The sequence below is a fragment of the Botrytis deweyae genome, assembly GCF_014898535.1.
Source record: "Botrytis deweyae strain B1 chromosome Unknown BDEW_029, whole genome shotgun sequence".
Lineage (NCBI taxonomy): Eukaryota > Fungi > Ascomycota > Leotiomycetes > Helotiales > Sclerotiniaceae > Botrytis > Botrytis deweyae.
The window spans coordinates 287,591-307,385 of NW_024066236.1; the positions used below are offsets into that span (position 1 = coordinate 287,591).

Consider the following 19,795-nt stretch of genomic DNA (forward strand, 5'->3'; position numbering starts at 1 on the left):
TAAGTAACTTCCCCAATCACATTTTCTCTACGCCTCTACGCCTCTACATCTCAAACATCCATCAAACCCATCAAACCCATCAATCAACCCTACAATTTCCATCCCCGCTCCACAACCCCGCTTCTCCGCGGCACCAAACCAAACCAACAAATCACATCACGTGAGACCCCCTCACAAGAGTGGCAAAACGATTTGAAAGACACATCGCGGATTTGTTGCATATCGTATTCGAATCAACACATGTAACACATGCATTAGTGCTGACATGCACGCTATTTGGTATTGGTTCGGATAAAGATCGCGGTTGTCTACATACTTTGGTTTGTGGGTGTGGAGATACATTGATGCCTTTCGTTAAATTGGGTGTCTGAATGTCTAGGTCGTCGGAAAGTGAAAAATAGAACCAATACGGGTCGATCACTTTCAAAAGACTATAATCTATATCTAAACCCTCGAGTTTGGAAATCTGTGAGATCTACGCCCATGTCCATTTCTCCTTCTGTTCCCTCACCCTCGCCCGCGCCCTCGGGCTCCAAACCCCATTCCTCTCTGTCCCTCCTTGCGTTAATCCTCTTTAGATACCCCCTCAGTCCTACCCCCATTGCCGCAGACAGGAAGTAACATCCTAAACAGACCGTAAACCCTCTCCCAAACCCCATATCTCTCTCCTTACCACCAAAAATATGCGGACCCAACATATTCCCCACACAATACGCCACAAACATACAAGCACTCATTGTCATTTTCTTCGTCGTCCCTCTTGTATTCGCTCCTATAAGACTCATTGTTAAAGGAATAGTCGCGTGAGAAAATCCAATTAGGTAGAAACCTGTTAATTTTAGCGAATTGAGAGGAGCCCAGTTCATGAGGCTTGCACCTATAATAGGGGGTAAAAGAAGAGTAGAGAGAAGGAGAGTCGTGGTGTTGCGATAGCGGGACGCGAGATAACCGGATGTTACGATGGTGAGAAAGGATATTAGAGAGGATGGGAGGGAGATGAGAGTTGATTGGAGACCAGTAAATCCGAAGCTTGTTATTAGGATGTTTGCGAAACTGGTTGTTCCTCCATTCGGGATCTGGGGCTCGGTTAGTTCTGTTTTCGGAAATGGAAGACTATTAACATACCATGGTGAACAGGGAAATGAAAACGCAAAACCAAGTTTTTGGATCAAGCAGACACTCGATTGCTTGTTCGCCTTTCCATTCATTTTTGATAGACATGGTAATTCCAGTCCCTGCTACACGCACTCTCTCTTCTGCACATTTCTTCTCTTCCAGGGTGAGAAACTTGGCTCTGGAGATAGTATCTGGTAAAAAAATCAGGACAACGAAGCCCCACAAAGCAGTCGCTGATCCAAATATCTTACGATCTGTTAAAGATGATTTTTAATCGCTTCATTCGGATAACACTTACGATATATAACAACTTCCAAGGTTTCAATGAAGAATGAATCTGTCCGATCCCAAAAGAGAGCAAACTAGCAACGGCACCCCCAAAAGAATTCCCCGCATACCTAGAACAATATCAGCCACCTCATCATGGAAATTTACACATTTTGTTCACAGATCACTTACCACAGCCCCATGCGACTAGGCATCTCATCTCTCGTATACCACATACTCGTAACATACAGAAACGCCGGACTAATGCTTGATTCTACCATCCCCGTGAATAACCTCGCTACCATTAATCCCTGATAAGAGGTACAGGAAGCAGTACTCGCAACGATGATTCCCCAGATCACAATATCCGCTGCAATGTATTTTGCTACGGGAAGGGTTTGGATCAGATAGACGCCAGGGTATTCCCATAAAAGATACCCGAAATAGAAGACACTGGAGATGGAACTAAATTGTCCGTCCACTAGATGCTTGGTCAGTGTTAGTAAGGACTGGAATCCGCATCTCGCGATCCTTCTAGTCAGAATTCTTCCAAAATCAGGAAATTCCGAATCTCCCTATTCACAAACGAAACATACATACCGTATCTCCAACCAACCCAAACACAGCGGCAGTGCTCAAAATGCTTTTGTCGATATAATTAAAATTAAACGTTATGAACATCAATGGCATGAGTCTTAGATCTATTTTCCTGACCAGCCTTTTTGCGAAGGCTGTGTTCTCAGGAAAAGCAGCAGCTGAGGTCGGTGAAGTTGTGATCGTATCATCGTTGGATTTGGTATGATTGAGGTTATCGGAGACCTCATCTGAGCTATGTAGAGATTAGTGATGCGCTTGAGGACATATGTAACCAATGTTGAGATCATGAGAAAGGGGAATTATAATACAGTAAGGGTGTATCTTCTGTCGACATCTCAACCGTCCTTTATTATTTCCTTTTGTTATCAGGAAATCCAGCAAGGAATCTGGCCCGCCAAGATCAATTTCGACAGAGAACAGTACGCATTAAGAAAATGAAGAAACGCTGTCGCAACGACTCGTCTGACTGAAATCTATCGCAATGTATTAGTATAGTCGGAAGGAAGCTTTCTGAATCAGGATTGTGATTCTTGTGACAATCGATGTCACGAGCATGATAACGATAGTCGGAGGATCTGTGGGTCATTACAGGGGTTCATCAACACCAACTTGAGATGTGAAGAGGGCACTTCGAGACATTTTGTGTGTACTTTAAAGACATTTATAAATTTCTTGAGTTAAAAATGAGGAATCTGAATCATTTTGATGGATCGATGATGCTTTTTTATATAACAATCGTGTATTATATGTCACGAAATATTTCCTTTTTCTTTTAGTGGGTAATTTGATAAGTCGGGTACCCTACTTTCGGGCCAACAGGGTTTTGGGCCACCCTTTTACACCAAAAATCACTTTTTAGGCCTATTAATATCTCTATTAATATTCGATTTGATTCAATGAAAATTTGTATATATATAATTTAGATCGATTTAAATTTATTCTAAAATTTTCAGATTTTTAGGATTTTTCTGTATTGAAAATTAGAACTTCAAAATATCGATTTTCAAATTTGTATAGGAATCACATACAAATTTAAATTTTTTATTAAATCTTTAATAACTTTTTAACAATATTAATTAAAAGAAAACTATATATATTTTTGAGATATTTAAACTTGAATCTATATAGAAATTCAAAAAAAAATTCGAAAAAATTAGCAAATATAGAGATATAGTATACAGTGAATTTAGAATAATATAAATAATCCCTGTTATTTTGAGAGTATCCCTATAAATATTTATTTATAAGAGATTTTTTATTTTTTCTGAATCTGTTAGATAAAGTATATTATAAATTTATGATAAAACTTTATAGTTTATTTTTAACAATTTTTATCAAAAAGTTATTAAAGATTTTATAAAATTTTCAAATTTGTATATGATTCCCATATAAATCAAAAAATCGATATTTTGAAACTTTAGATCTCGATACAGAAAAATCCTAAAAATCTGAAAATTCCAGAATAAGTTCAAAACGATCTGAATTATATATATATAAATTTTCAATAAATTCTATTCATAAATAAGAAAGTTAGAAATTCCATTTTTGATATAAAAAGTGGTTGAAAAGTGGCCCAAAAGGGGGGTGGTCTGAAAGTAGGGTACCCGACTTACTACTACCTTTGACAACAAACGCCCCAGCGCATCTGTTATTTCGCAGAACATGACTTCGAAATCTCACTCAACTCCCGTTCATCAAATCGCAGAATATGAAGTAGAATCGTAGATACATCAGTTAGCACCACGTGGTACAACCCATCAGAAAACTGCGGATGTAACACTCCACACACCCTAACTAATCTTTTTTCTCTGTTCCAAACTCCTGATGAAGAAATACATCAATTTCCCCAATCATCCTCAGACTCTGTTCAATACTGGGAGATCTGCTTTCCCCTGGTATCTGAACCCACCTTTTGATTAATGTTTGAAGATGTGATCCAATGTTTGTGACGTCTTGGCCGAGAAGATTACGGAGATATGGAAGACGGGAAGCGGCGAGGAGTACAAGCATTGCGCCTGTCATTCTGGATGGATGTTAGTAATGTGATTGAATGTGTAATGGTATTAGAAATAGGATAGATGAGATGGGATTCGTTATATGGAGAAGAGGGGGGAGAAATACGACAAAGAACATATCCAAGTATCCATCATGACCGTATGCGCAAATCCTCGTAAATTAATTATGTGAAGTAAACAGGCGTCTAAACAATTTCGACACTTTTCCAGTACGTTTTGTGCGACGTTTGTGTCTTGAGAATGATTTGTAAGAACCCAAGTCAAGTAGGGTCGATAAATAACACTTCTACATGTCAAATATCTCTGTCTCAGGAAACCTGCGTGTTGACCTTGAGCAGGTTGTGTATCGGCGACGAATTGTAAAGCTGGGGGTAAGAAGTCCCTCCATTCTTCGAGTTGATGGTCTAGTTCTTCCACAATGAACGGGAATCGTGCGTCGTCAAGACTTGCTCCGGTTTCTTTGGCATAGAGAAGGTTGTGAACGCGATTTAATAGTCGACGCATCGAAATACATGCTAGGAAATAGAGTGATGAATGTTCTTCATCTACTTGTGAGTCATGTGTATCGTAACTACCTGGAAGAGGTATAGTTGATTCAATTGATGCAAGACCAGACTCAGGAAGACCAGATAACTCCGCAAGGTAGTCACTTGTATGTGTTAACTTAAAATAATTTCGCACCAACATCTTAGACTAACCTCTCAAGAATATAGCATGACCAGAAGATGCGCCTTAAACATTCGACATCTTCGGCCGATTCTCCAGGTGAGTGGTAAGATAAGAGCAGTCGACATTTTGCAGCGGTTGCGTTAATGTATTCCCATGCTTGAAGTGGTCGCTGAGAAAATGCAAAGTATACCCTGCAATATACAGTTAAACGTGTTCAAACCCGAAGATACGGATACTTACGCGGTGTAGAAAAGACACTGAACGGCAGTTGAACTCATTTCAGTATGAGGAATGTAAAGTCTCTTCAGAACTTCATCGAAACAGATATCTGCCATTAATTTACGTCCCTTGTAGTACTCATGTTCGTCCGATGTCAGATCCCTCGGAACAGCAATATCTATGATTGATTGACTTGCGCATCCCAGTGCCATCATCAATAGAGCCAAAACAGATAAAGTTGTAGGTTGCTCCAATTTTCGTAACAGAACACAATCTCGGAGTTGATTTCTTTTGTTATTTGACAACGCAGGATACCAAAAATTTATATTTGCTTGAAATGACTCCATGATGCGATCCAGCTCTGGACTTCCGACATATGGATGCATGGTAGACGACCTGCTAGCAATTGGCATAATTGCTTGTTCCAAATGAAAGATGGAGGTGTAATTTTGTCTGATGGAAGGGAACACATCGAATAGCTGCCATGAAAGAATGGACTCGGTAGCCGAAGTATGAAAAGAAGATAAAACGGCATTGTGGACACTTTGTTCATCATGAAAAGATAGATGACGAGGTCTAGTTATCTGTTGTGGTACTGGCGATGAAATGGTTGCTCCTCCTGAGTACGCCGTTCGAGGCGAGCCTGAATTGTGATCATTGGCGACATGATGATTCATAAAAGCAGGCGAAGCAGCCTAGAGACGAATAAGCAATAGAATTTCGCTTGCACTGACATAGCGAAGGATTGTGTACCATCATTGCATTCATATCCTGTAAGTATCTCTCGATGCGGAGGACGCCCTCCAAAATCGAGTCATTCTTGCCTCGACTAGAATTTGATCGTGTTAAAAAGGTATAACCCAAGAGTGAAACGAAGACTTACGGATTCACTTCAATTCCATACGAGCAATCCTGATCCGTCGCTATGCATGTAGCACATGGATTGTGCCCATCGCATCTACGATACCACTATTCAGTATGTGAGACTCCCTTGAACGAATGATAATCACCTGATTTTCCTCAATCGGCAGACATCGCACTGTATGAGTGGTCAACAACTTCTCACATGAATATTGACCGAGGTTCTTACTGCATGAGCTGCCCGTCGTCTTGTCCGTGGGGCAGGATCTACGGCCGACATCACAACGCTCGCAGGGGATACTAGATGCTCTCGACTTTCGATAAAGATATTCGGGGGATTCGGCATAAGACTTTTGGGATTTAAATTACAAGATATGAAGACGCTTGCTTGGTGGATGCGTATCCATTTTTTTGATGATTGGCACGGATGTTTCCTTCTATCTCGAAGAATGGCTCGAATGGTTGGCCGGCGTAAAAAGCCTTTGTAATTATGTGGAGTGTGGGAAAATGAATATGCGGTTGGGATTAAATGTTGGGGTCATGTGGGGTGGTAAATGGTGGGTTAGCGGTCGTGTATGCATGCATCAGGCATTAGATATCAGAGACGGGCAGGATAATTTGTCCCTGTAATCTTGAAGGTAGAAATCGAAAAGAATTGTACGGAGTAGACATTTTACAAGTTTGGATATGATGGTATTTCTTATATGCACTCACTGCCTGCTGGCGTGAAATTCAATGTCAGAAATTAGATCATAATTCATACTAAAATTAAAATAACTCAAACACCATGAATTCACAAGTCCCACATCCTTTCCAAATAGACAGATATAACATAAATTGCTTTAAACTTCGCCTTTCGCAATCGTCGTATCAACTCTGAGTGTCCTGAGAACAGTAGTTGCGTTTCTCTTTTCCAAACTCCTTTGAACTGGATTTGGAGCCTCAAACACTTCAGCCAATTCCTCCAATGTTCTGTCCTTAGTTTCTGGGAAGTAGAAGTAAATGATCGCCGCTTCAACCAAATCCCAGAAGACGAATACGAGATAAAAGTAGTAGTGAATATTTTCGAATGCTGGTCCCGAGCTGTATTGAATGATTGTACTTGCGACCGATGAGGAGAAATTGCCGATGGCTGTACCCTTGGCTCTGGTTGAAGTTGGAAGCGTCTCTGCAATGTACATGCTTTGTAAAGCGGTCCATCCAAAGGAAAAGACAAATCCAAAGATGTAGATGAATGCGATAACTGTGTTTGCAGCAGTGACGTTGGTTGTGTCCTGGGTAGCCAATTTAGATGTTCCAGTAATGATTGCAAAGCAGACCGAGCAAAACAAGATGGAGTAGAGTAAAAGTGGTCGACGACCCCAATTATCTGTATATCTGGCTCCAGCAATGGCTCCAATAAAGCAGATAGGAGAGTATATGCCGTTCATCAAAAGCTGTCTTTCTTCAGATACAATTCCAGCATTGAGTAACATCTCGGGTAAGTAGTAACTGGTAACGGAATTTCCGCTCAATTGACCGAAGCATGCCATCCCGAGTACGCAAATAAGACGGCGGCGAGCAGAATGAGTTTTCACAAGCTCAGAATAATCCCACCATCTTTTGTCAGAATCATTAAGGCCAATTTGCTGTTGCATCTCCTTGAGCTGCAGAGTCACCATTGGGTGATCGATCGAACCTTCTCCATGATACCTTGCCAAGACCTTAACAGCCTCATCTGCATTGTCTTGTGCCATCAACCAGCGAGGAGATTCGGGTAACCACCAAACGCCAATTGCTACAAAGCCAGAGGAAATCAACTGGCACCAAATTGGTATTCTCCAACTAGCGTTGCCATCGATTATCCTACAACCATACACAACCCAAGATGCAACAATTGATCCGATGTACCTGATTATTGATCAGTGGTTGCTAATTTTCAAGGAATGACAACATAACGTACCAAGTAGTATTTTACAGTCCAGTGAGAGTTCCTCTCCAAGCAGGATGCTAAACGAGTCAGTCACTGCTATAATCCTTTCATGTTTGAACTTACAGCCATCTCGCTCACATAGCAAGGAGCACTAACGCAGCAAAAGCTGACTCCAAACCCAAGAATAAATCGACCAGCTAAAAACATGCCATGATTTGTTGAAGGCGCTTGAACACATGTACCGATGATAACCAAGACTGCCCCAGTAAACATGCCCATTCGCCTGCCAAAATGATCGTTGACAGGGCCGGTGAAGAAGACCGCAGGAATTGAGCCTATGTTGTACATGGCAAAAACAAGGCCAGTCGAAGACCCTGCAGCGCTCCTTTAGGCCAGTTAGTATAACGATACTCTATTTCGATGACAAGAGATCTTTGGAAGACCACCAGTGGGTGCATAGACTAACGGGACACTTCCCAACATTCGATATTTTCAGTGAATTCATTCTTCAATTGTTTGATATCAAAATTCACACTTTGATGGTTCCATCTCTAATCAATGATTGTAAAAATTCCCAGAATGAATGATTTGATCTATCAAGAGATATTCAGAAGTCCATTTTTGCACTGTCCTGTTAATCCGTGCACCCATTGGGGGACAGAAGGATATTTCCTGAATAGCCAGACTGTACATGATTCTCTGTAGTTGAAACGATCCCAGTGAAATGGAGTGAAGCGAATAGATAATTACTTACATGTGGAAGTAGGTTTGATAAGTCTTCATAGCATTAAGACCGCCCATTAAAGAACCATCGAATCCGTTCAAACACCCGCATAGATATGCGACCATCAAACAACCATAAAGACGAAACATGCTCAAGGTGAATGGACGGGGCTTCGTTTCGTCGACATCGTGAGCAAGTTGAACTGCCTCACCAACTACACCCTCAGACTTTGTTTCGTGAAGTTCAACATCCTGCAAGTGCTTTTCGGCCATTGCTATTGAGAACCAGTAGGCAATATCAAGAATTAAAGGGATAGATGGTAATTAACAAGAACAACAGACGACAGTATAGTTCATCTCTTCCTCCTTTCACCAGCAGCTCAAGGGCGTAATATATAGTCCCAAGGTCTGTCATCTTTCTCTATGAAGTTTACCATCATGGGCTTCATTTGACTGCTTTCCCGTCGTACCTGATCTCTCATCCCATCGAATCGTGCATGTAGTCCATTTTTGGCCTACATCCCGACGTTGTCAACCACATGAAGCTCGAAGCTCTGGAAGATACCCCAGATTCATAACATGGGGAAACAGGGGAACTTTGCGGCGAGTAATCGAAGGACCAATAACGGTTCAACCTGAATCAAGATTTCGAGTGGAGATGTAAGCTAGAATTCGCGGTGAGAGTGGGTTGGTGCGCCAAATTAAATTATTGGTATGGTCTCGTGTTTGTGGTGGTTTTAACGACAGGGGTTTCGGCTCCGCGTTCCCCGAACTAATATTTCCCCAAACTTCACTCAATCTACCCCTCATCGCCCTCATTTCATCCAACCAAAATCACGAAAACCAATAAAGGTACCAAACTAATGTAACTCCTACTCCATCGTGAGATTATTTGTTCAATTGGATCTTTCGGAACATGTTTCCCCGAGGCCGACATCCGTCACCTGTCAATCTACGCATTGCTGTGTTCTCAATGCAATGAGGGGGTTTCCTGGCACGCTCAAGAGTGGTGCACTCGATGCCAACTCTAGGCGAAGATAGACACTAAGTCACGATAGCCTTGATATCAATGCCATTGTAGTATAATATATGCCATAGACAGACCAATACATTCTTTCTCTCACATATTCATTCAGTCCTCAAGGCTTTTGGCATCCTTCACAGCTACAATACCATCATGGCTTCCGACCTGGATATCTGCGACGAGAAGATCTTCCAACGAAATCGACTTCCAGCGAGATCATACTATATCCCACCTTCCTCTCTCCTCCTGAATGGCACATGGGACTTTCATTATGCCCCAACGCCCAAACATGCACCACTTCCAGCTCAATCAAATACACCAACCTCAGAATTTGGCACTAAGGAAGGATATGTAAATGTGCCACCGACCGCAGACAAACAAATCGAGACTATACCAGATGATGAGGTAGAATGGGGAAATATAACAGTTCCGGGGCATTGGCAACTTCAAGGGCATGGTCGACCTCAATATACGAATACAATATTCCCGTTTCCCGTCTGTCCTCCACATGTCCCGACCGAAAACCCTACAGGAACTCATCGCAGGTCGTTTCACGTTCCAAAGTCTTGGGATGAGTCTTCCCAATTGCGATTGAGATTTGATGGTGTAGATAGCGCGTTCCACGTCTGGGTCAATGGCCAATTCGTTGGGTATTCTCAAGGATCCAGAAATGCGGCGGAATTTGATGTTTCGACATTTGTGAACCGGGGAAGCGCAAACGAAGTCTGGGTTCGCGTATACCAATGGTGTGATGGGTCATATATCGAGGATCAAGATCAATGGTGGCTTTCTGGTAAGTCTGTATTCTGTGGGAGAGGCATTACAATTGAGGAGTGTAGACTAAAAATTTATTCCAGGTATATTCAGAGATGTGAATCTTTTATCATTTCCTACAACGGGTCGAATCGACGACTATTTCGTTACACCTAAGCTTGATGAAAAATATAATGACGCGACTCTGGAAGTTGCCTTGGATTTAGTTGCTCCATCTTCTGGAGAGGTAAAATTGACGCTACGTGATAGTTCTAATGGCGATGAAGTAATATCGAGTGGTTCTAAATCTTTTGAGTCTGACGCGAAGAAGCTCTCATTGAGCTTGTCGGTATCACAACCTCAGAAATGGACTGCCGAGACACCCTATTTATATCAGCTTGAGATTTCAGTTCATGTGAACAACAAGATTACTCAGACCATTTACCAAAACGTCGGTTTCCGTTGCGTCGAGCTCAAAAATGGTCTTATAACAGTCAATGGCAAAGCCATTCTCTTTAATGGCGCAAATCGTCATGACCATCATCCACATCTCGGACGTGCTGTGCCATTATCCTTTATCAAACAGGATTTACTGTTGATGAAGCAACATAATATCAATGCACTGCGCTGCTCGCATTACCCATCACACCCGGGTATATATGATCTTTGTGATGAGCTTGGTCTATGGGTGATGGACGAAGCAGATTTAGAGTGTCACGGATTTTATGATGCTGTAGCATATCCCGCCAATATTCCAGAATCAATACCTTACGAAGAACGTAAGAAACTGACCTTTCCACAAGCCGCCAAATTCACCTCCGATAACGAAACCTGGCGCGACGCATACATCGACCGAATGACCCAGCTTGTGAATCGAGATAAGAATCATCCTTCCATTATCTTGTGGTCTTTAGGAAATGAAGCATTCTATGGGAAAAATCACAAGGCAATGTATGACTACGCAAAGGGGGTGGACCCTAGCCGACTGGTCCATTATGAAGGTGATGCCGATGCAAAGTCTGCAGACATGTTTTCTTACATGTATCCACCCATCGATGTTCTTGTCAAGCACGCGGAGACTACTGGTGTTTCTGATGGCTCCTATGATAAGCCTATTGTGCTTTGCGAATATGGTCATGCCATGGGAAATGGACCCGGAGGTCTAGAAGATTATCAGGCTGCATTCAGAGATTACGAAAGACTCCAAGGGGGTTGGATTTGGGAATGGGCAAATCACGGACTGTGGAAGACAGAGCCAGGAAAAGAGGGCTTTTATGCCTACGGAGGCGATTTTGGTGATGTCCCGAATGATGATACCTTTGTCATGGATGGCTTGTGCTACAGTGATCACACGCCTACGCCTGGTTTAACAGAACTCAAAAAGGCCATCGCTCCAATTCGTGCTTGGGTTCAAGAGGGTAAAATCATGATCGCCAATGGTTATGATTTCATAGGACTTGATCATGTCGTCGCTTCTTACAAGATTGAGTTGTTCGAAAAAAGGTTTGTAGACATTTATCACACTTAGAAAATCAGATTTGCTAACTTTTCGAAGCCGGAAGATTGTAAAATCTGGTGATTTGGCACTCCCAAATATCCTCCCAGGAAAGTCCTCTTCGATAGAGCTACCGTCTGCTCCTTCTAGAAATGGATCGGGCGAGCTATGGATTACAGTCACCTTTCAACAAAAGTTTTCGACTGCTTGGGCTGATGCTGGTCATGAGCTTGCATGGATGCAAGAGCAGATCTCGAAGCCTAATGCAGATTCGATCTCCCGAGTTTCCCCTACAAACACTTCTCATCTCAACGTTGTCTCATCTGGGACGGAGTACAGAATTACAGGCTCAAACTTCCTATTTGCATTTGATGCAGCTCGGGGTAGTTTGTCTCAATGGAATTTTACCAGTCCAACAACCTTGAAGTCAACCGAGATACTAATCTCATCAATTATACCGGGCTTCTGGAGAGCACCGACAGACAATGATATGCCTTCTGACTTTCCTTACTATAAACGATATGGGTTGGATGCATTGACGTCGCAGCTTCGATCTTTCGATGTGAAGACCGATGGCGATTTAGTTACCCTCACCGCTGTAACATTCGTTTCACCTCCAATATTGAACTGGGGCTTCGAGGCTACTACCACATATCAGGTCTCAGCAACTGGCTCTTTGAAAATCAAAGTCAACCTCAAACCTACTGGATCAATGCCATTAAACCTGCCTAGAGTTGGCTTGGACATTAAACTCCGCGATGATCTCGATAATGCAGAATGGTTTGGGATTGGACCAGGAGAATCCTACGCAGATAAATGCTCTTCACAGAAGCTCGGTATATATTCCGCTGATGTGGATGCGTTACATACTCCTTACGATGTACCGCAAGAGAATGGTAACCGTATGAAGACTAGATGGGTAAACATGACAGATTCCTCTGGAGTGGGAATTAGAGCAAGTTCATCTGGACCCACAATGTTTCAATGGGCAGCTACAAGATATTCTCCTACTACATTGCAAAAAGCGAGACATCCAAGGGACTTGGTAAAAGAAAATGAAGTATTGTGGAGGTTAGACGCCGAGTCTGCTGGTGTTGGATCGGCGGCTTGTGGACCGGGAGTCAAGGAAGAGTTTCAAGTGAAGTGTGAAAAGAAGGAGTTCGCATTTGTATTCGAGAAGATTGGGATATAAGTATTTATGATACGGAATTTATATGGATATAAAGACTTGGATACCGGATAGAAAATTACAAATGCTAGATCGATCATTTACCATTTATATTGCTCCCACAGCTGGGTCTTAAGCACCCCCACTGCCTTCCTTTTTTCTTCACAATGTTTCTGCTTGCTTTATCTGCGACAATTACCCATACACATACTTGAGCAACCAAAGCCTTCTCATAAGCAGCCAATGCTAGACCATTAGCTTACATATTTACAGGTGCTACCTGTATCATCAATTGCATCAATCTTGTCCTTGCGGTATCTATTTAATTAAGCCTGTCAAGGAAGTAGACTTGATTTTGGCTTTCACACATGACTCTGCTGGCTATCAATTGAAAGGGCTTGAGGCTCGCTGTCGATGAGTAAAGCGAGTGTGGGAGGCGCATCGCAAGTTAAAGTACAATGCAAGTTCAATGTTCAGGATTAAATCAACGGGTATACCACAATTCATTTGGAGGACCTAGCAGCTTCAAATGATATGTGTGCTAGAGGAAAGCGAAAATAAAGTGCGTGGTTTCATGAGGTTTAGCTTGATCGGGGCTTGATTGATTAATCTAACAGAAAGAATCATAGGCTATCTGTAGTAGACAAAGAAATCAAAATCTCGTTTCTCTTCTAAAATCAAAGGGATGGCGAGTTACTAGGCCCTACGTGGATTTTCCTTTGTTCGTGATTTCGACAATTCATATCCCTCCATGTATCAGTATGAAATTTCATTATGTGGATATAATAACTGCAACCTTCAAAGTAAACTTGGTGCATCATTCCAGTATATAGTGCCAGTTTCTCACTCTCAAGTTTGTACAGCAACTCGGTCAATGAACCTCACTATGCAGACAAATACTTTCTTTCTGAAGACCATTCCATGGCTTCTCACACTACTTAACTCTATTCAACTCATTACTGCTGATCCCTCATCTAAGGATTCGACCCATCAGACTTCTCCCAGTCGCTATGTTTTCGCGCATTTCATGGTATGCACTCTTCTCTAGCGAAATAACGAAAACTAATCAACACCCCTAGGTCGGCATTGTAAGCAACCGAGCCAGCTCCGCCGACTATGACAAAGATATGCAACTCGCTCGTCGCGCCGGAATCAACGCATTTGCCCTGAATATCGGCGCCGACGCATTCACAGATACACAGCTCGACTATGCCTATGCATCCGCAGCTACAAACCACATGAAAGTCTTTTTGTCCTTTGATTTCAATTCCTGGGATCCGGCAGATTCATCAGCAGTAGGGGAAAAAATAGCAAAATATGCTAATCAGACTGCACAATTGTCTGTGGATGATAAAGTCTTTGTTTCGACATTCATAGGCGATGCTCTCAATGTCGCAGATGTGCGTGCTAAAGCTGGTGTTCCTATTTTTTTCGCGCCGAACTTTAGCCCTGGGTCGTCTAATTTTAAGGAGCTGGATGCAGCGTTTAATTGGATGGGTTGGCCCAATAATGGGGCGAACAAAGCGCCATCGTCTTCTTCGAATCTCACAGTCCGTGATGGTGATGTGGCTTATATGAATGCGTTGGCGGGGAGAGATTATATTGCGCCTGTTAGTCCGTGGTTCTTTACGCATTATGGACCCGAGGTGTCGTATAGTAAGAATTGGGTATTTCCAGCGGAAGGACAGTGGGTTCAGAGGTGGCAGGATTTGTTGGGGTTGGGAGCGAGGTTTGTGGAAATTGTTAGTTGGAATGATTATGGTAAGCTGCTTTGCGTTGGCTGGAGGATTAAAATACTGATTTGGAGTAGGAGAAAGCCATTATGTGGGACCGCTATCTGCACCACATACTGATGATGGAAATTCGAAATGGACGAACGATATGTAAGATTTTTCAACGACCCCAATCAAGTTCGCTTTGAAGTGTGTAGCTAATAAATCCAGGCCTCATGGAGCATGGCTCACCCTTGCTACCCCATTCATCCGCGCTTTCCACGCCGGCGCCACCTCCCCTTCCAAATATATCAAACGCGACCTCATAGTCTACTGGTACCGTCCCAACCCTCTCTCTCTTAACTGCGACGCCACCGATACAACTATGCTCTCTGCATCCAACTCATCCGGCGATTACTTCAACGGCAAACCCAACGGCTGGGAAACCGAAACCGACAGTATCTTCGTAACCGCCTTCCTCAAATCTCCCGGCAACGTCACCGTAGTCTCCGGAAGCGGCGCATTCCAATTCAACGCAGTGCAAGGTGTCAATGCCTTTACCGTGCCCATGGGAGTCGGAAGCCAAATCTTCGGACTCTGGAGGAAAGGAAAAATAGTGGTCCAGGAAACGAGTCCCAGAAATGTAACAGAGATATGTGCGTGTGGAAATTATAATTTCAATGCGTATGTAGGACGTGTTCCTGCGTCGAGAGGAAGAGATGAGTTGTCGCCTGCGGGAACGGCACTGTTGACAAAGGGGATTAGAGTCCCTGTTGATCAGTGTGTGGCTGTGACTGGGAAGGTAGAAGAAATCGCGGAGGATGTGGATGGAAGTGTGAGTCTTTCGGAAAGTACGAGTGAAAGTGAGAGTTCTAGTAGCACAAATCAAAAGAGATCGTGGGGATTGCCAAATCGGTGGGAATGGATTAGGGGGTGGAGGGATTTTGTGGATTTGGGTTGATGATGAATATGTTGCACGATCAGGTGCTTCTGGCGTTCCTATGTGCTTCTTTTTGTGATTATTCTTCTTTTGTGATTTATTTGTACTTTATAACTGAATGTTGGTCTTATTGGAATACAATGTTAACTTTTTCGGCACTCAGGACTCGCAGAGTGTCCCATAGTCCGGACTGCAGTCCAACAATAAAGATTATTAAATCCCTAGACCAATCGCAACGTTTAAATTATCTGAGATATTGAGTTAGATTGGAATATTGAGTTACTTTCAGTTTTCTAACTTACTTTAGAATATTCAAACCTTTATATTGTTGGACTGCAGTCCGGACTATTAGTTACTCTGATTATAAATTATTGTACACAATCAGACCTGATGACTCCCTTTTTCACCCTCAGCATACTGCTGTTCACTACCCACACTGCGCTCGCTTATACTCTCTCCCTTCTCCATGACATATTGGCCCTCCTCGTCGCTACTCAAATCTCCAACTTTCCACTCTCTTATCTCATGCCCCTTCCACATTAGTATCACCACGAACCCAAAGCTCGCCACTTGCAAGAGTGCCATCATTCCATATGTCCATCTAAACCCTAACTCCTCAACCCAAGGCGTAATATAAAACGTTACCGACAATCCAAATCCAACTCTATAATTGTTCATTACAATAGCTGTCTCAGCAGGAGCTCTCGTGAAGAGTTCACACGCATAGTTCACAGTAATCGGGGTGATGGATAAAGATCCGAATGTCACCATTATCTGTGCCCAAATGAGGACGCCCCAGCTCCAATGATTTTGGAGCGTTGCGCCGAAGACACCAAGACCGATTGGATTGAAAATCAAGGCGGGGAGAATCAGAGCGTATAGCCGATATTCGGGCTTCCAGATGCCGCGATTTCGAGAACAAATCCAGAGAGGGAGGCGATCACTGACAAAGTGGCCGTAGATCAAGGCTATTATTATTCCTGCCCAGTGACCAAGAGAAACTGGTGATTGTTAGATAACTTTTTATTAGAAAAATCTAGGAAGTAGAGAGGTACATACATAGAGCGTTTTCCTTGGAGGTGAATCCGTAGCCTCCTTCTTTCACGCCCTTCTGTAACCAAACTGGAGTGATTGCATTCATAGCAACATAGAAACCAAAACTAATCAGAGTAAACATTGCCAGTAATATCATCGACGGATTAGCCATGATTAAAAATGGGTTGGCTGCGACCCCCAAGACCTGTTTCAAATTGGCCTGCTTTGTGACTTTCGTTCCCGGGAAAAATGTCGCAAATTTACTCGCAATAAATCCATCAGGCGTCGCGATCGATGAATTATCTGCCCCCTCCGATCGGTCCCAGGAAGTCTCATATACGAACAAAAATACCATTATCGCTGCTAAAGCTGCCAGCGCTGCTGTCCACCAAAATGCATAAGTCCATGATCCCTTCCCAGCTGTTGATATGAATGCCGACAACGTTGGACCAGCCACCGTGCCGAAATCGAAAGCCCAATAAAAGTAAGTGAAGACACGGCCTCTCTGGTGCAAGAAGAAGAGATCAAAAAGTATACGAGGACCAAGTATACCAGCAATGGTTCCAAAGAATCCAGCCATTACTCTGGAAGCAAGGAATGGGGCATACTGTGTGGAGTGTGTCATGCATGCTGCCCAGACCTGGGTGATGAACACTCCAACGGTGGACCAGAAAATTACTGATGAACGACCAAATTTGTGAGATAATGGAAAGAGGATCAAAGATCCTGCTATCATGCCAGCATTGGAACATGATGTCTATATATTCCGTTTTTGTCAATTGAATTCCAACCATCTAGAAGTTTCCTTGTGCTTGCTAGAAAACTTCACGTACCTGATAAGCCATCTTTGTGGTCTCAACCCCATACAATTTTGCTTGTGGTGCTGGAATCAATTGACCAGCAAGGCCACCCGCACAACCGGCGAATGTCGCGACACATAAGGCAGCGACGATAGGTACTTTCTTCCTCATTGGCCAATTCTAGTGAATATATGTTAGTATCATGATTGTTAGCTAGTGCGAGGGTGTATATACCAATGGATCTCGTGGATCATCACTAGGATGAGGAATGAGTGCAATTGTTCCTTCATCGCGCATATTGCCGACTTGTTGTGCGTAGAGCCCGAAATTGAGTATCTATGTATCAACTATACTGATCGACAATATCTCGAAAAATCTTGACTAACAATGGAAAATATCACAACGCCTCAGAAGTCTTCAACACGCCAAATACAAAATACAAACGGGGAAAGCTAAAAACAATCTCTTGCTCCCATTTATGTATTGTCTGCCCCTTAGACCTTTTAACAAATGACCTTAAAGCCATTGCGCGTATCACCTTATCGTCGTCGCCGTTCATCATTTCCATATCTAAAGATACTGTGGGCAGCACGCGTCACCACGAGCGATCCAATTAAAACATATCGAAACATTCAATGGCAGCTGGTTCCACGGATGAAAGTGGATCATTCAGTGGACACTTCAATCTCTGTACCTTGTCATCTATTATCCTGGGGTTGAAACACTGTCGCATCTAGAATGACTTCATGGAAGCAATAGAAAAGATGAGACTGCAAAAGAAATCGGACAATTTAACTGCATTTGGAGAGAGGTAAAGACTTTTTGATTCCCGAGGTCCGGTAGAAAAAGGGGGGAGTGAAAAAGATAGATGTCCTGCATAGTGTGAAAAGTGATGAAGCACGGAACCTCTCATCCGAGGTTCGGCAAAGTCAACTGTTGGTTCTGCACACTATCACGTGACGCAACATAATCTTATGCTCGACGATTAAATTTTCACTTGTCGAAAGGCCACCTGTTGTAGATTGCAAAGTGAATATCTATTTTCTGGCCCGCATTCTAGATTGAACTCTTGATGAGAAAGGACTTAAAGAAATCTTGTTTCTCATAATGCCATATTATTAATCTTTCAATCCATCGAACTATTATAATACTTCTATCTTTCTAGAATCTCTGAGTTATAGACCCATCTATATCCTCAGGGAACCACAGCGGCATCTTCTTAACGCCAAACAAGCATTGTCAACATGCTACCATCAACGCCCTACCCTTCCTCCGGCCCAGGATACTGGGGCCCCGTAACCTCAACCATCAATTGGTGCGAAGAAGCACGTGACTATTCATTCTCTCTAATTCTCTCTACTCACTATTAACATCCCGTTTAGGACTACTATGCTACAATCTACTCGGCTGAGATTGTGAATACGATTACCAATTTGATGTTTGTGATTTTGGCCTGGAAGGGAATTTCCAGCTGTATTAGATATGGTCATGACCGCGTCTTCCTTGTTGCCTTCCTCAGTTATCTGGTTATTGGAGTCGGAAGCGTGTTATTCCATTCTACATTGATTTGTTCGTCGATATTCCTCCTTTTCCTTCCTACTACAAACGGAAGAAGTTAACAACCTCTAGACCCTATGCAACTCGTGGACGAACTGGCCATGATTTATCTAGAGTGCGTCCTAGCCTACTCCGTTTTTGCGCACCAGAAATCCCCTTTATCGCGTTTCGTTCTCGCTTTTTCGATTTCTGCGCTTGCGATATTTATTACTCTATACTATCATTATCTCCAAGACCCAGTCTTTCATCAAAACATGTTTGCACTACTCACCGCCATTGTGGTATTCCGAAGTATGTGGATAATGGAGCATATACTCAATCCAAAGCGTCGCGTTAAAGACGAAAAGGCCACTAAAGTAGAGCAAAAAAGAAGAGACGAGAGAGATAGCAAGATCTTGAGCCAGATGTGGAAGTTGAATTTTATAGGATTAACTTATGTAGCTCTCGCATTTTTCATATGGAATTTGGATAACATTTATTGTGGGACGATTAGAAGGTGGAGGAGAGAAGTGGGTTTACCGTGGGGTATTTTCCTGGAGGGCCATGGATGGTGGTGAGTTTTTAATCTTCAGTAATTCAGTGGCCGGGAAGAGAAAGCTAATTTATACAGGCATATTTTGACAGGAATAGCTGCGTACAATAATATCACCTGGTCAATTTGGCTGCGATATTGTCGCAATGGTAAGCAAGATCTGGTGGATTTGGAATGGCCATCTATGTTCACTTCAATGCCTGTTGTAGTAGATGCAAAACTGCAGAACAAGGTTCTGTGAGGAGAATCGTGGGTTCAGGGACTGTCAAAGCATTCATTTTGGCTCGTTGCTGTTTCTGCGAGATAAAGTTCTTCTTACAAGAGAAAAAAGTATATCTTTCGGGTCAAATGATTCATCGAACATGCCAGCAAGGTATTAGTTCTCTTGTTGGCAGTACAG

At 42.7% G+C, this 19,795-nt stretch overlaps 7 protein-coding genes across 7 annotated transcripts; 3 read left to right on the forward strand and 4 right to left on the reverse strand.

Moving 5' to 3' along the window:
- Positions 1 to 431: 431 nt before the first annotated feature.
- EAE98_009622 (uncharacterized protein) lies at positions 432 to 2,314 on the reverse strand (the record flags this gene model as incomplete). The annotated part of the gene is made up of 6 exons (XM_038957243.1): positions 432 to 1,076; positions 1,126 to 1,362; positions 1,415 to 1,514; positions 1,576 to 1,864; positions 1,980 to 2,212; positions 2,289 to 2,314. The coding sequence occupies 6 exons, from the start codon at positions 2,312 to 2,314 to the stop codon at positions 432 to 434; spliced, it is 1,530 nt and encodes a 509-aa protein (XP_038806436.1).
- Positions 2,315 to 3,774: 1,460 nt separating this feature from the next.
- Positions 3,775 to 6,024, reverse strand: EAE98_009623 (uncharacterized protein; the record flags this gene model as incomplete). Its single annotated transcript, XM_038957244.1, has 8 exons — positions 3,775 to 4,003; positions 4,102 to 4,644; positions 4,694 to 4,855; positions 4,905 to 5,578; positions 5,637 to 5,712; positions 5,767 to 5,841; positions 5,894 to 5,922; positions 5,974 to 6,024. 8 exons carry the CDS (start codon positions 6,022 to 6,024, stop codon positions 3,775 to 3,777), a joined length of 1,839 nt encoding a protein of 612 aa, XP_038806437.1.
- A 562-nt stretch (positions 6,025 to 6,586) lies between these two features.
- Positions 6,587 to 9,034, reverse strand: EAE98_009624 (uncharacterized protein; the record flags this gene model as incomplete). Its single annotated transcript, XM_038957245.1, has 4 exons — positions 8,411 to 9,034; positions 7,780 to 8,041; positions 7,702 to 7,733; positions 6,587 to 7,634 (listed from the first exon to the last, which is right to left on the reverse strand). Exons 1-4 carry the CDS (start codon positions 8,650 to 8,652, stop codon positions 6,587 to 6,589), a joined length of 1,584 nt encoding a protein of 527 aa, XP_038806438.1. The 5' UTR covers positions 8,653 to 9,034.
- Positions 9,035 to 9,556: 522 nt separating this feature from the next.
- Positions 9,557 to 12,843, forward strand: EAE98_009625 (uncharacterized protein; the record flags this gene model as incomplete). Its single annotated transcript, XM_038957246.1, has 3 exons — positions 9,557 to 10,196; positions 10,261 to 11,659; positions 11,712 to 12,843. The coding sequence occupies 3 exons, from the start codon at positions 9,557 to 9,559 to the stop codon at positions 12,841 to 12,843; spliced, it is 3,171 nt and encodes a 1,056-aa protein (XP_038806439.1).
- An 850-nt stretch (positions 12,844 to 13,693) lies between these two features.
- EAE98_009626 (uncharacterized protein) lies at positions 13,694 to 15,492 on the forward strand (the record flags this gene model as incomplete). The annotated part of the gene is made up of 4 exons (XM_038957247.1): positions 13,694 to 13,849; positions 13,899 to 14,580; positions 14,630 to 14,702; positions 14,763 to 15,492. 4 exons carry the CDS (start codon positions 13,694 to 13,696, stop codon positions 15,490 to 15,492), a joined length of 1,641 nt encoding a protein of 546 aa, XP_038806440.1.
- A 340-nt stretch (positions 15,493 to 15,832) lies between these two features.
- Positions 15,833 to 18,168, reverse strand: EAE98_009627 (uncharacterized protein). Its single transcript, XM_038957248.1, has 4 exons — positions 17,541 to 18,168; positions 17,340 to 17,486; positions 16,531 to 17,263; positions 15,833 to 16,472 (listed from the first exon to the last, which is right to left on the reverse strand). Exons 1-4 carry the CDS (start codon positions 17,601 to 17,603, stop codon positions 15,853 to 15,855), a joined length of 1,563 nt encoding a protein of 520 aa, XP_038806441.1. The 5' UTR covers positions 17,604 to 18,168; the 3' UTR covers positions 15,833 to 15,852.
- A 382-nt stretch (positions 18,169 to 18,550) lies between these two features.
- On the forward strand, positions 18,551 to 19,636 carry EAE98_009628 (uncharacterized protein; the record flags this gene model as incomplete). The annotated part of the gene is made up of 4 exons (XM_038957249.1): positions 18,551 to 18,631; positions 18,689 to 18,875; positions 18,936 to 19,416; positions 19,474 to 19,636. The coding sequence occupies 4 exons, from the start codon at positions 18,551 to 18,553 to the stop codon at positions 19,634 to 19,636; spliced, it is 912 nt and encodes a 303-aa protein (XP_038806442.1).
- Between the last annotated feature and the right edge of the window lie 159 nt (positions 19,637 to 19,795).